Genomic DNA, 15469 nt, shown 5'->3' with positions numbered 1-15469 from the left:
GAAAAGTGCATATGTAAAAGCTAGCTGATGCATTCTGAATCCTTGATTTTTATTTTCCTCAAAGGTAGTGTGGGAAATTCTAATCCAAGTTTCTTAAAGAAAGTGCAAATATCTGTTCTAACACAGGTCAATAAACAGACAAGACACAGCCCTTTAGGCTGGTAAAGTTGGGTTCTCCTGACTCCCACTCTTATAAGTTGATTATGAAACTTCAGAGCTGTCACAAGAACAAAACTACTCTTGTTAAAACACATCTGGGACAATGTCTTGTGGACTGGACCCTTAAAAATAAATCTCTCAGCTGTTTCTCCATGCAGTCAATCTTTATTATAGCAGTAATCTCATATTCACATCAAGTACATAGAACTTTTTGCCTTTTATATAATACAGAGTTCTTTAAATAACTTTACACAGAAATAGTTTTCTTCAATTTCAGCTATCAAATTTTTAATGTTTTCTTTAAGTCTCCATGCTCTCTAACCAAACTGGACAATATTTCCCATTGTACAAATTTACATGAGAAAAAACTTCAAAGTACAAATGAAGGGACTTGAGCAGGAAGGGGTAACAAAAGTAGAAGGCAGGGAAACAAGCAAGAAAAATAATTTTTATTAGCAATTACTGTGGACATTGGGAAGGGAAAGAATGGGAGTTGCCATGGTCTGTGTAACAGAAAACTGAAAATAAACATTTGCTTATGAGTTAAAAAATAAATACAAGTTTTAAAACAATTACTCCATTGTAGTTTTTAAAAGCAGCTATAGAAATCTACTAACACAATTTTTTTCGTAAGTAACCAGATTGGACCTTCTACAGTGAAGACTTAGACCCTCACAAAACTTTTGGTGGTAAAAATACAGCTTAAAGGAATGTTGTGTTAGTTAGCACAGAGTTCAAACTGTGGGATGTACATTTCATTGCACTAAGTAAAAAAATCAAATCTATATATGATTTCCCTTTCCTCTCCTTACTAGAGTATTTTGTTGCTCATAAACAAGGTATTATGAGGCAACATCTTCATAATTTTTTTTAAAAAGCCATCCCCCTTGCTTTTCCCTACGGGGTCCAACTAGTGAGTTCTACGCTTTCCATGAACTTTTTAATGAAACGTTAGTATTGAGTCCTTTGTGGAGAAAAGACCACCGCACCTTTCCTAGTCTAGGGAAAGCACATGATCTTGAGTGAGGAAGGGACAGACTGTGTAAGTACCGCACAAGTGATTAAAAATATGTATAACTATTCCTTCAAAACAAGGTGGAGTAATAGGAGAAAACAGGGGCCAGCCTGCATGCTTGTTTTGACAAAAGGAATATAGAGGACCCAAGAAGGAAGTTGCTGGCCCTCTTCCTAGTTGCTTAGGAAAAAATCCTCTGCCCAGCCCTGGTGCCCTTAGCCAGAACAAGTGCCAGTCATATGCAGAGGAAGGAATCTTCCTACTCAGAGAGGCTACTGCAATGGCTGGAGTAGGCTCTGTACCCCTGTGAAGAGGAGCGACACAGCAGATCCTCAGGGCCCTTGCCAGTGCTCCAGCCTCAAGGGATGTTCACAGCCTGCCCTTCCAAGTGAAGCACAGCAGACTGGCACTATAAGGACTCTCCAGGGGTGCAGAAGTAGGGGGAGGATTTGCCTTAGTCCTACCAAGGGGGATTTAGATTTTTTTTTTTAATGGCATGGTTTAGATAAGCACATATTTAATCATGATACTAAAGAAGACATGCAGGTTGGCCACTGCCAGGTTTCAGTCATTTGGGGAGAAACATAGGAAAAACACAAGGCTCAGGAAGGAATGATGTGCATGTCTTTTTTTAAACAGTTCACAGCTTTGAATAAAAAGCACATTTATTGCACTTACATTTTATTTTAGACAAAGTTATTTAAATTATGCCCACCCCCACTATCCCAAAAATACCCACCATACCAGTTTGGTCCATTTTACCCCTATCCCCCCAACATCTGTGCCCAGATAGGGTTACTACTTGTCATGTCTTAACATTTTACTGAACTTCCAAACACACAAAACAAATAAATTGAGTTCAAGCAGGGTGAGCACCCAAATTAAATATCTGTCAAAACAAACTATTATTTAAAACTCAAACAACAATCTTGGCTTTGTGTTTTACTAATTCAGAAGTAAATGTCATACAGGCTTATTCTAAACTACAATTGCTGCAGGTATGATAAGCCAGACACAAAGACTGGATAGTACATGTAGGCTGTTAGGGCATCTGGATGGGTTGAACATACTGTTGCTATGACATACTAAAACAAATGTTCAGGCAGTTTCAAAGTTCCCCAACATTACCCTCTCCCCTTCGCAAAATAGGGAAATAGTTGTGTTTTTCATAGAAGTAGGGAGGATACTATTTTCAGTGCGTGGGTTGGAAGAGGGAGAAAAGTTCCAGATATTTCCTGGGCATTTAAGTAAAACAGGTGAAAAACCTTACATCCTGATTTATAAAAGGAACTAAAAAGGGGTTGTTAGAAGTCTAATAGTCTGTAATAATTGTGCATTTAATTGCACTGATTTATCTAACACAGAATTATGTCCAAAGTCTTCCACCAACAACAAAGTTAGGGAAAGGACTTGAAAAACATTAAGAACAAAGACCATTCTTTTCCTTATGGACATACAGATGAAATATGACACTAGTATTAAAGTACTGCCAGGAGCGAAGATAAGTTTGAAACATGAATACATCAAATCCAAACGTATCTTTTGCCCCTCAACTGATAATATACTCATCTCCCAAGGTAAACGTGATTACAGGATATATGATCATTAAACAGTGGCTGGGGTTGTAGAGGTTCAGCAGTGTATCAATACGAGGCCTGAGGAAGAACTAAAGAAACCTCTTGATATTCCATAAACGACATAACCCCGGACCGGGAAATTAACAGTATACCATGATGTACATGGCTTATTGGTACTGACAGCCTTCTATTCTAGAGCTTGCTTTTCATACACTGCTCTGGATATTCTAACTTTATCTCTCCTAAGAACTTTATATTACACTTCCCTAACAAGATGCTTGATTTTTGGAGGGGTCAAAAAGTCTTATTAATTTAAAAATGTAACCCATTTTATTGTCTGTAGAGTAGCTTCTAGTTGCAGATTTTCTCAGACATGCATATGTCTCGTATGAACTTTATTTTGGATACAAACACCAGACATGCGTCTGATGAAGTGGGTATTCACCCACGAAAGCTTATGCTCCAATATGTTTATTAGTCTATAAGGTGCCACAGGACTCTCTGTCCCTTTTTACAGATATTTCTGTAAATTCTCCCCTCCCCCTCACCTCCATATATCTTTTGCTTACATTTACAAACTCAAAAACTGCTGACTTTTGTGAAAGGTCCATATTTGCATCTAAATATGAAGACACTGCATTGGAATTAAACCAAAGCCACTGCTCTAGTTACAAAGCACCTAATATATATGTATTGTTGTTTTAAGTCATGAAGGCACAAGATCATTTGGCAAATTGCAAAGGTAACTTTTGGGAAGCCTCATGTATACCATTTAAGAGAGTTTCTGGATATCTTTTCTATATAAATACTACTAGCTTTCACTTCTTCAGTTTGTTCACATCAGCATCCCCATCCTGCTATTTTTGAAAAACTGCCTTCATCACATACACACACTTATGACTATTACTATTCACTGCTCTCATGGTGCTGATTAGCTTCTATATTAGCATCTTTAAAACCTAAAGACAAACAAAATGTTTTTACTCCAATTGTCTCAACACCTGTTTCTGATGCATTGATTTACCAGATAAGAAATAATAAAGCAGCCAAGAAAGGTAGGTAGGTGTAGGTGTGTGTGTGCGTGAGATAAACTTCTATCTATAAAGAAAATGTGTGTGTGCGCGCATGAGATAAACTAGTATATATAAAGAAAATAAAAACCAAACCATTGAGACACAAAACATCCAGTATTTTCAAAGTGATGCCATGACAGTCCTTATGCAACTGGTTTTCAACTGAATCTCGAATGTACCTAAAAGGTTAGACTATCATATTACGTCCTGGTGACATTGTTTCAATGGACGGAAAGATACTTGTCTACAGTACTCTGAATAGTTTGTGCTACACATGCTGCACTCACAGTCAAGAAGGGAATATATTCCATAAAAACCTGCAGGCTGGAAAGGTGTGAAATGTTTGCACGCTTCAGCTCTTAATTCGGCCCTCCACTACACAGATACCTTCAAGAACTACCGATGCCTCAACTGATATTAGATCATCGTGTCTTTGGGGAATGGACCTTGTCTTCAAAGTGTTCAGTAAAGCACCGTGTACATAGACAGCACAATACAACTACAGAGGCAATTCTTCAGTATGTTTTTATCGCTGGACATTTGCATAAAGATGTGATCTTTGTTAACAGTTCACATTTCTGTTTATTCACTTCATGTCATAGTAGGCCAAATGTTGTCCTCTAAAGAGCACATATAGCTCCAACTGACTTAAGCAGAAGTCACAGAAATATGAGGGCAGAATTTGACCCAAAATAATCTGTATTATCAGTAATTGCCAAAGAACTCAATTGTGAGAAAGGATGATTTCAGGTAAGGAATAAAGCAAGCAGGAACAGATTAATTCAGTGACCTGCAAATGTTTTGTGAAAAGTGAGAATGGCAGGACTATGTCAAATACAGAGACATTCAGCATTTAACTGATGCTGTTACCTTAGGCTCCTACGTTCACTCCGTTTGACTTCAATGCCACCACGGTGCCCCAGAAAATATACTGTAGGGACGAATCCTGCATTGACAGGGAGATGGGACTAGATGATAGGACAGGTATTTTCTAATTTCTGTATATGGGGGAAGAAGGGGTGTTTCATAGCTAATGTATTCCACAAGAGCATGGAATTGGACTATGGGTGCTCAAGTGGTGGTTTTGAAAAGGTTTATTATCTGCTCAGATATGTTGGATCTTAAAGCAGTATAAGTGCCTAGATAATTTTATATCCGAACAGGTATAAAATATTTAATAAAATTACCAAACCCAGCATGTGGGTTTATGCCCTAGTGCACTGAGCCAGGGAATCACAGATGAGCTGAAGCTGTATGGTGTGAACAGCGAGCCTGAATTTTATTTATTTTTTTAAAAAGAGTTCATTGTTTTCTTCACCCCCTTGCTATCTGGGGCTTTCAATACATATCCCTGCTACTGTCTCACTGTTTACCAAACACCTGCAAGGCACCTTTGAAATTGATCCTATTTTCATGCAAAACGTCCTTAGTAATTTCTGAAGGAAAAGAAATGAAGAAAAACAATTATTTACAAACCAAATTTTCCCAAAGTTTTGCATGAGGATTAAGGTGGTCTTTATACAGATAGAAAGCTGGACACAAACATAAAGCATTACAGCTACTTTAAGAGAAAAAAACTTGGAAGGTAATAGAAATGAAACCTGAAAGACTTAACTAAACAACAGTCAAACAACATACATGTTTTTTGGGGGTGGGGGAAATCAAAGACCATGTGTTACTTATAAAGTGCTTTGCATGGACAAGGATAGCAATTTTCCTTGTGCTTTTCCTGTGGGCTCAAGAAGCATATTGTAGACTAACAGGTAATGAAGGATTACAAAATAAATTCATTTAAAACAAGGATAAAAAAAGTCATTCCTTACTGTTTTATTTTAACAAATACTTCTCTGCCAGCAAGAAAATATAGAAGGAAACTAGGATTTTTATCCAGTATGTTGAAATGATAATTCTTAACCTAGCAATACATACTTAGACTATACCTTTCTTTAGGAGCATATGTAATTTTCAGTGTGCCCTATATTTACAAGCTACATCACAGGCCAAAAAAAAAAAAAAAAAGGTTGAGGGGAAAACATTGATACAGTAATGACTTCACTCTCTTGGAGTTAATATTGGTAAAAATTCTCAACTGTTGCTGACAACTTGGTTCCTTGCTTTTTCCACCTTGGTCTGTCACCTGCCTCAGATAGCACTGTATACTGCCATTACGCTACCATGGTGCATGGTGATTTCACCTGACTGTGCACTACTGCTCACTTTGCTTGCTTCTCCACACTGGAAAGTACAGTAGACACTGCTACTGATTATTTTAATTCCTGCCCATTTCAGGAAGGAAAAAAACCTAATAGCATCTGAAGACCCACAGCAGAGAAGAAAAAAGTTGTGCTTGTTTGTTCAAATGCATCCTGTACATAAAATCAATTCTATTCATGTAGCAACATGAATTGCTTCATCCTTGTAGTAACTTCACATCACTCTCTATTGCTGTCTGGCTGCTGTTTGTGGAATTAACATGAATACACAGTATTTCAATTATATTTCTCACTTCAGATTAATCAGGACCCCTTAACCACAGTAAATAATAATTAACAAACATAACAGGCTACCTATATCTCCAAGGGCACCCTTCTGTACACAGTAAAGGTCCCCACTCACCTAGTGAGGCAGAAACAATGTGTTCAGCCAACGCCATGTGCGTCTGTACACATTTAACTCCTTTACATGAGTCACCTGATTTTATTCACCTAAGAATAGTGCTGCCAATTAATGGCATCAATTCTCCTGCCTCATGTAGAGTGGGATAGGCAGATATTAATCAAACTCTGAAGACTTCCGTGTGAGCTTGAAGTTCTTTCTACTATGGTCTGACTTGCCTCTGTACAAATAATTTACGTTTAATACCACATATCGGAGAATTCTGCAAACAGATCACATCACAAGATATTCTACTAGAGGTAAACACTGTGCTGAACTTTACGAATTTGTCTTCTGACTTGGTAGCCTGTCACAAAGCTACCAACCATTTGAGAACTGGGCTTGGAGGACAGGGAAACAAGGGAAACTAAATGTGGATACTGCCACCTTTATCCTAGTTTGCAAACTGTGGAAAAGGGAAAAATGGAGGGATGGGAACAAGAGAGTCAAACAGAAGAAATCAATGAGAGGAGAAAAGGTCAGCGTGGATCCAGCAAGTACCGTTTTTTGTAGTAGTTGATTGTTTTTTAAATCTAACACCTTGCCATTGGGACAAGATGCTCCACATTTACACACACACTTATCAGAGAACACTGAGTTAACAGGATAAAAATCCTTTTAAAAAAGCTCTCTAAGTACCAAAACACAATTTGCAGAATGTCTAATTCAGGGGTGGGGGGGATTTTTGTATTTTTTTTTTTCAATTCAACCTGAGAACTATTTTTTCCTGTTTATGAAAACCTTATACATTGGTAAGGTACCTGGCATTCACCTGCACCCTCATTTAAAATAAAACTTTTAAAATAGGTACATACACCATTCCATAGTCTGTATTAGCAGTTTTACAGACAGCACATGCCATTATCGCATTTCTGAAAAATACATTGAATTAGAGGATACAAAAAAATATTTTGAGAACTTGCTACATTTTTTGTTGTTAACTTTAGTTTGTTGCTGGACCAACGAGAGGAGCTTCCCAACCCTTCTGAAAGATGCCCTGTCTGAGCACACCAGAAAGTATTAGAAACAAGAAAAGGGTAGTTTTTGGATAAGTGAAAAGTAAATTTGAAAAATGGTGCAGCATCCCCTTTTCCTCCAGATTAACTTCTCCTGAAGCCACCTCCCACCCCTCAAAGTATCAAATTTGACTGGGATAAAAGTCAATGACATAGATCGATTGAAATGTTTGATATTTGCATTTAAATGAAAAGGGGATGCTGCATTTTGACCCATAAATCAGTAAGCATGCCAGGAAAAAAATAAATCAGAACAGAAGATGATTCGTTTGATTAGCACTCTCATCAGATGTTCAGCCTCTGATGATTCGTTGTTAGAGGGAGAAAGCCAACTGGCAGACATCCAAAGCAAGTCTCCTAAGTTGCTGCAGCAGTTCCATCCCCTTATGCCTGAGCACCAAAGTCAAAACACGCGTGCCCTCTCCTCTCTCCTGGGAATGATGACAACGGTACAGGCAGCCACTGCGGGTCTCTGAATACACGTGGTGTTTTGTGTTGAAGGAGAAACACTGGCAGCAGAGAATTCTGGTTCCTAAAAAGATTATTACCCCCCCTTGTGTTGGACCAGCAGTTCCTTTCTGCTCCGCTCTAAGCTTACGGATATCTTTTCCTAAATTGCTTTAGGTTTTGAGGAGCAGAACAGAGTTTTGATGTTAAGAAACTGTAGGAACACAAGACTTAAATAATAGAGTAGGTGCTGCCATGGCGCTGTGGCTACTTGAACGCTGCAAATTCTCCTGTAGAGGGAGGACAAGAGGGAGGACAAGATCTTGGTTTAAAAAAGTGATCTCAATTATCAGCTGGACAGAGATTTCTGCAGTCTAGTTGAATATGTCAGATGTTAAAAAAAATGCAACAGTTAAAATTAAGGCACAGAAAGATCATACTTGTAGTGATAGAACATCAAGTGTACACTCACAGCATATTTCATTGAAGTAAGATTTCTTAAAAGCAAGCCATGCCCATTTTGCTCAGGGCAGAGGTCTGAACATTCACAGGAAGAAATCTTTTTCATCTTGAGTTTTAAAATAAAATACTGCATTAGAATTTCATTTCTAATGCTTCCTACTGTCAGATGTGTACCACTTGCTGAAAAGTGACATTTGTAATAATGGCAGTTTGTCAGCCTGTAAACCAGTTTTATCTTGCTTGAAAACTGGTTTAATAATCAAAAGAATTATTGTGCTTACACATGAATCTTTAAGTGTTACACATTAAAGTCCATTTGATTATTAAACCAATACTAAAGTACATTAGAAACTGGGTTATAGATCAATGCAGCAATCTAGTGGGATGGGAACCTGAGATGTGAGCTCATCCATTCACTCCTGGGCCAGAAAGCAGAGTGATGGAAGTACATTCACTCACCAAGGACAGGAAGCACAACAATGGGTGCCTAGCCTGGCTCTGAAACAATCCTAATGGCCATTTTAGAATTATTTAGCAATAAATCATACTTCTATGCAGTGCCTTCACATACACATTTAGTTAAGCCTCAACACCCCGTGCGGTAGATCCAGATCCCCACTTCACAGAAACGAAGCCGTGGCACAGAGATTAAGATTGTTGCCCAAGGTCACCACAAGAAGTCTGTAGCAAAGCCTGGAATAAAACAAAAGCCTCTTGCCCTCAGATTCTGTGCTTTAGCCAAAAGACCTTCCTTTCCTCCCTGCCAATAAATTGTACCGTGGCAGGCTTTTCATGGAGGATCTCTATATGTGCTTAACTCGAGGGGACTGAATGTGAGGAAAAGAAACTGGCCTACAGTCTCCATTACTGGGTTCACACACTGCTGGTAGGACAAGCTATGCCACTCTCATGCAAGAGGATACCTCTCCACAGGAACCTTCAGAATCCTTTTCCAATAGTGGATGATTGATAAATGCACAGAACAGTCTTTGTTTTTCTCAGCAAAGGTATTCTGTACACTGTTACAATCAAACAACTGCTCCCTGTCTTGGTATCCTTACACCTTCTGAAAAACAGCCCAAATAGTCTAAAGAAAAATAAGTACAAGTACTGTCTTACATGTATACCCTGAACAAGGGGGAAAAAAATCAGAAATATATTCACAAGTCGCATTTAAAAAGAATTACGTTAGTTCAATTCAAAGTGACACTCAGTTCCTCAAAATGTGTAGAACAGCCTGCTTTACAAAGGAAGGAACCAAGGAGAGTGAACAAAAGTCTCCATGTGAGGAGAACATATGCAGAGAGTACTCTTAGGAATAACTCATACAGAAGTGCATGCACTGAGGTACTCCCTAAGGACACAGGAGCACATAAGGGAGTCAGAGTTGGGGAAACTAATAGAAGGTCTTGACTAGAAGGAGAGTGTCATGAGAAGTGAGTGAGGGAGTGCTTTCAAGATCTCTAAATAAGGGGGTCTGGGATAAAGAAGTGGGCATTTTGTAATCTACAGAACCATGTGTATCTTGTTTATTGGTGGGGTTATTTTTAAGTAGTAACAATGCAAAAAGCATTTCACAATGTTTAGCTTTTTCCAGACTATCCTTTTGCAAGCTCAAACATAATTCCTTCAGTAGCACTTTTGTCATCCTTCATTTGGCAAAAATCCAATATGACATATTTTTTTTTATATCTTTTTGGGAATCAGCATTAAAGAGAACACCAGAATAGTGATAAGCTTGGAGGATGAAATTTATCCAGGAGCAGAGAGGCCAGCCCAAGTTCAGTGCACTGCTTAAGCCACATTTAAGCCTTGGGATGTGAGCAGTGCATAAGCCTTGCACTAGCCCTCTGCACAAGGATGAATTTCATCCTGAGAGCAGCAGTAGGGACATTATACCAAAGCAATGTTCATTTTCCTCACTTTAAATCTTCCAGCATCACAGTTGTTGATTTAAGGTATGGGGTGGAGGGAGCACAGGAAGAGAACTGTCTGGAGAACTTCTCACCATTTTAAAATTAGTCAAATTTCGGGCTTGAACGGGTTTAGTGTCCCTGTAATATGTGGAAGTCACACACATGCAACTTGCAAGTAAAAGTATGCCCTCTGACAGCTCCAGTACCCCATGGCATGTAACTGAAAGATAATCTTGTTAAATGAAGTGTTTTATCCACTTGCTCAGTTTACTGTGTTAATACTCGTTTAACCTACCAACAGATGAAACCCTTGCTCTCAAACACTCAATATATTTAATGTTATCCTTGCCTCTCTCTGGCATATATACCACATCTTTTAGTAAAACTCATGGCCTCGTGTTTTTATACTTTTTTTTGAAAGGGACAAAAGATTACAATATTGCCTCTTTGAGGTTAACAGGCCAAACTGTCTAAACATGTTCTACTTAATTTGCTTTTCAGTCTACTTTCCAAAACGGCTGATTAAAGATTAATTTATAAACAAGAGATCGTTCCCTCTTTACTCATCTTGTGCCTGTTTCAGCTAATAGTTCAGTTTTTAATTGTTGCTAAGGGACTTCAGAAGATGAAAGATGAACTACTAATATGAATGGGCCGGAGAACAGAGCTAGGAGGTCAAAGTATTTCATCTAGTAACTGATATGATGCATAGAAGATGCAAACAGGTCAATATTGTCAGTCATTTTTCAGTCTGTCTACATCTGGACTGGAAAAAAGCTAATGTAGTGCCCATCTTTAAAAAAGGGAAGAAGGAAGATCCAGGGAACTACAGGCCAGTCAGTCTCACCTCAGTCCCTGGAAAAATCATGGAACAGGTCCTCAAGGAATCAATTCTGAACCACTTAAAGGAGGGGAAAGTGATCAGGAACAGTCAGCATGGATTCACCAAGGGCAAGTCATGCCTGACTAACCTAATTGCCTTCTATGATGAGATAACCGGCTCTGTGGATGAGGGAAAAGCAGTGGATGTGCTATTTCTGGACTTTAGCAAAGCTTTTGATACAGTCTCCCACAGTATTCTTGCCAGCAAGTTAAAGAAGTATGGGCTGGATGAATGGACGGTAAGGTGGATAGAAAACTGGCTAGATGGTCAGGCTCAACGGGTAGCGATCAATGGTTCCATGTCTAGTTGGCAGCCGGTATCAAGTGGAGTGCCCCAAGGGTCGGTGCTGGGGCCGGTTTTGTTCAATATCTTCATTAACGATCTGGAGGATGGTGTGGACTGCACCCTTAGCAAGTTTGCAGATGACACTAAACTGGGAGGAGTGGTTGATACGCTGGAGGGTAGAGATAGGATACAGAGGGACCTAGACAAATTAGAGGATTGGGCCAAAAGAAATATGATGAGGTTCAACAAGGACAAGTGCAGAGTCCTGCACTTAGGACGGAAGAATCCCATGCACTGCTACAGACTAGGGACCGAATGGCTGGGCAGCAGTTCTGCAGAAAAGGACCTAGGGGTTATGGTGGACGAAAAGCTGAATATGAGTCAACAGTGTGCCCTTGTTGCCAAGAAGGCTAATGGCATTTTGGGTTGTATAAGTAGGGGCATTTCCAGCAGATCGAGGGATGTGATCGTTCCCCTCTATTCAGCACTGGTGAGGCCTCATTTGGAGTACTGTGTCCAGTTTTGGGTCCCACACTACAAGAAGGATGTGCATAAATTGGAGAGAGTCCAGCGGAGGGCAACAAAAATGATTAGGGGGCTGCAGCACATGACTTATGAGGAGAGGCTGAGGGAACTGAGATTGTTTAGCCTGCAGAAGAGAAGAATGAGGGGGGATTTGATAGCTGCTTTCAACTACCTGAAAGAGGGTTCCAAAGAGGATGGATCTAGACTGTTCTCAGTGGTAGAAGATGACAGAACAAGGAGTAATGGTCTCAAGTTGCAGAGGGGGAGGTTTAGGTTGGACATTAGGAAAAACTTTTTCACTAGTAGGGTGGTGAAGAACTGGAATGGGTTATCTAGGGAGGTGGTGGAATCTCCTTCCTTAGAGGTTTTTAAGGTCAGGCTTGACAAAGCCCTGGCTGGGATGATTTAGTTGGGTTTGGTCCTGCTTTGAGCAGGGGGTTGGACTAGATGACCTCCTGAGGTCCCGTCCAACCCTGAGATTCTATGATTCTATGATCTACATCTTAGTAAAGTGACATTTATAACAAGGTGATTTTAGTCTATCCTTATTAACTTTCGGGTGCTAGCCTGATCTCAGATAATAAATCTTAACTGAATGGTTGACAAATTTAGTGCAGATAACATGCTGGCCCTGTAGTGGTAGATAATCAAGGTAATTTTCTTCTAAAATTTGATAAGACTACATATATAAAAAAAAGTCTACTTGCCAACAAATGCTCTTGGTCTGCAAGTGCATTGGCTCCACACAGCCATGCTGCAAGAGTCATGTGTCCAGCCATATGGCCACAGAACTCTGTTGAGCAGTAGTTGGCAGTTAAGAGCAAATTCCCTTATCCCAACATTTCATATGCTGATGATATAAAAACCTTGCATCAGCTGATCTATAACCCCAGCCCCACTCAACCTCTATCTGTAGAATGACTGACTTGACAAGCACAGACCTCTGGTTCTTGAAACCCATCAAACGTGCTGTTATATGAAGTAACTTGAGATGTTCACTAGCCGGCTGTTCTGCTGGGACAAGAGATCTTGACTCTGAGGAAGACTGAATGGATGATCTTCAGACAGTGCCATAAACTCTGAGAACAAGTCTACTGTGCCCAGCCCAGTGTGAATAAGGTCAGTCTGGTTCTGTCATGCTGAACCTTATGCAATGCTCTGGATGCGAGAGGAAATAAGTAAGAGACGTTTTCCCTCAGCACGTAAGAAAAATATCTGGTTTTTGGATTTCTGCCTTCTCTCAATCAGAACATCTGACACTTGTTTTAACTTTCAGCAAACAACTCAATTTCCAAATGCCACAGATTATTTGAATGGCCACTTATGATGGTCCCCATTTGTCTCAAGTAGTTGGCTAAGGCATTTTCATACTTGTTAGGTGCAGAGCAGATGGACCCACTTTGTTTCAAATGCACAATTTCCAAAAACTGCTCTAATAAGAGGCGACCAAGTTCTCCCATGGATGTCCATATAATAAATCACATTCATAGGGTCTGTACTAGCTGCTCCTCATCTCTGGGAGAAAGGATTTGCAATCCAACTTATGGATCTTCAGCTCTAGCAAATTTATGTGGACTCAGGACTCTTGAGGTTTCCAAAGACTATTCACAGCTCCAAGATCCTTGATGTGCTCCTTAACCCAGATTTGATGTAATACTGTCTGAGAAGCAAGCTAAGAGAAGGGCATCCTCTGGCCTTTGAGATGCACACTGGCAGTATCCACAGCAGTAGTGAGTATCTGATCCACCGAGATGAAAACATTTCTACACCAGCTGCAGCTACCTCTACCTGGGTCACAAAGGGGGCCAACACAGGTGCAGGTCTCCATCAGGCCTCATGCATACAGATAAAATCTCACAGGACCATCTAGCATGGACATAGCTAGGCTCACTGTTTGGGACAGGTAAGCTAGAACTCTTGTAGAATTTAGGCTGGTCCTCTATGAAGATTAGAGCCTGCCCAGGGACCAAGTTTGATTTCACTTTGTTTAGTCTCAGACCAAGAGATCTGAAGAAGGAGCAAGTCTCACCGGGAATAAACTATTTCACAGTAAGACTGGGCTCTAATGAACCAGTTATCCAGATACAGATACACCTGTAAATCTTGTCAACGCAGATGAGCTGTAGTCACTACTAGTTACTTGGTGAATACCCTGCAGGCTGCTACCTTGTACAGGTTGTTTCCCCCCCAAACCTAAGGTAGTCACTGTACTTTTGCCTTAAAAAGATACAGAAGTAGGCATCTTGAAAGGATAAGGACCCATAATCAATCCTGGGGATTGAGAATAGGGACTGGGTTCACCCCAAAGAAACCATGCAAAATTAGACTTTCTGGAGCTTCCTTCCCCCCCCCCCCCCCGCCCTTTTCCATAGGTCCAGGATAGGTGATGGGAATTACAGAAGGCCCTGATATTACTTGGAGGAGAGGAGGAAACAGTTAAGATGGTCTCATCAGAGGATGAGGTAGACAGTTATATTTCTGAGGACTTGAATTCACATCAGGAAAATTAGTGAATTCAGGTGGAGATGGCAGAGGGATCCCTGCTAAATCCTTCACCTTCTCAGGAGATTTTTTGGGAGAGTAGGAAACCATGGTCTCTTGTTACCACTCCTCGCTGAAGAGACCTCTGACACAGGTGGTGGAAGATGATAGGGTAAAAATCCCCAAAAAGTGTGTTCAGGAGGGAAGTCTGGGTAAGATTTAAACTTTGGAGCTTCCCAACCTGACACCTGAGGCTCCAAGGATGTTCCTGTGCCCATACAGGGCTCCCCTTGAGGTGGAGCTGCAGCAGAATGGCAAGTAACTCTTTTTTTTTATTTGGTTCCAAGAAGACAACTGCACTCAGCTTAGATATAGCAGGAAACGCGGTCCCCATATATCTGAGTATGACATTGGTTTTTTCCAGAACTGTGGTTTCCACGGCATCAAAGGCTCATCTGCAGAGCACTGAGGGGAAGACTGCTCCAAAGAATATCTTTACCAGATCTGACTGACTGCAAGAGGGAGTAAGCTGGGGCTGGGCAGTGATGATGACTCTGTGTTCTCTGAGAGCCCCACCACTGGAGCCTTCAAAGGCTCCTGGTACTTAGATGACATGGAAGGGTGCCCAATGTGGATGACTGATCCAGCTGGCCCAGATCCAAACAAGTTCTACTTTTCTCCCAGATCCAGGGAAGCCGAGACAAATCTGACTGTGGGATCCTTGTTAGAGCACCTGTTTTCTTACCGAGATGCCTCTTGGGTCTGCTGGAGTCACAGCTGCTTACTCTGCACCCTTAGCTGAGGGAAACCATTTTGACGGTTCCTTGCAGGATGATTTTACAAGAGGATGAACCCAGGAGAGGATGAGCCCTTTCTGCCTGGAATTCTGCATTGTATCTTGTTTTGACAGCAAGGGAGGTATAGCAGCCATACTACTTGCACCTGGGGAGGCATCGTAACCTTCAGCTGAGTGCC

At 40.5% G+C, this 15469-nt stretch overlaps 1 protein-coding gene across 7 annotated transcripts in view; it reads right to left on the bottom strand.

Moving 5' to 3' along the window:
* Nucleotides 1–304: 304 nt before the first annotated feature.
* BRAF (B-Raf proto-oncogene, serine/threonine kinase) overlaps nucleotides 305–15469 on the bottom strand; it is a 115641-nt gene continuing 100476 nt past the window's right edge. For 6 of the 7 annotated variants that reach the window (XR_005583091.1, XR_005583097.1, XR_005583095.1 and 3 more), the window contains 2 exons: nucleotides 8976–9097; nucleotides 305–8232 (listed from right to left, as the gene is read on the bottom strand). Coding sequence is in view for 1 of the 7 variants with exons in the window: in XM_039482534.1 (XP_039338468.1) it covers nucleotides 8210–8232 (23 nt within the window). In the remaining 6 variants the exon portion in view is untranslated. The remainder of the gene's footprint in view (nucleotides 8233–8975; nucleotides 9098–15469) is intronic. The other variant, XM_039482534.1, reaches the window with a different exon arrangement.

Source organism: Mauremys reevesii, linkage group 1 (assembly GCF_016161935.1).
Source record: "Mauremys reevesii isolate NIE-2019 linkage group 1, ASM1616193v1, whole genome shotgun sequence".
In the NCBI taxonomy this organism is placed as follows: Eukaryota; Metazoa; Chordata; order Testudines; family Geoemydidae; genus Mauremys; species Mauremys reevesii.
Note: the sequence above shows the minus strand (reverse complement) of the source record. Positions and strands in the feature narration are given on the sequence as shown.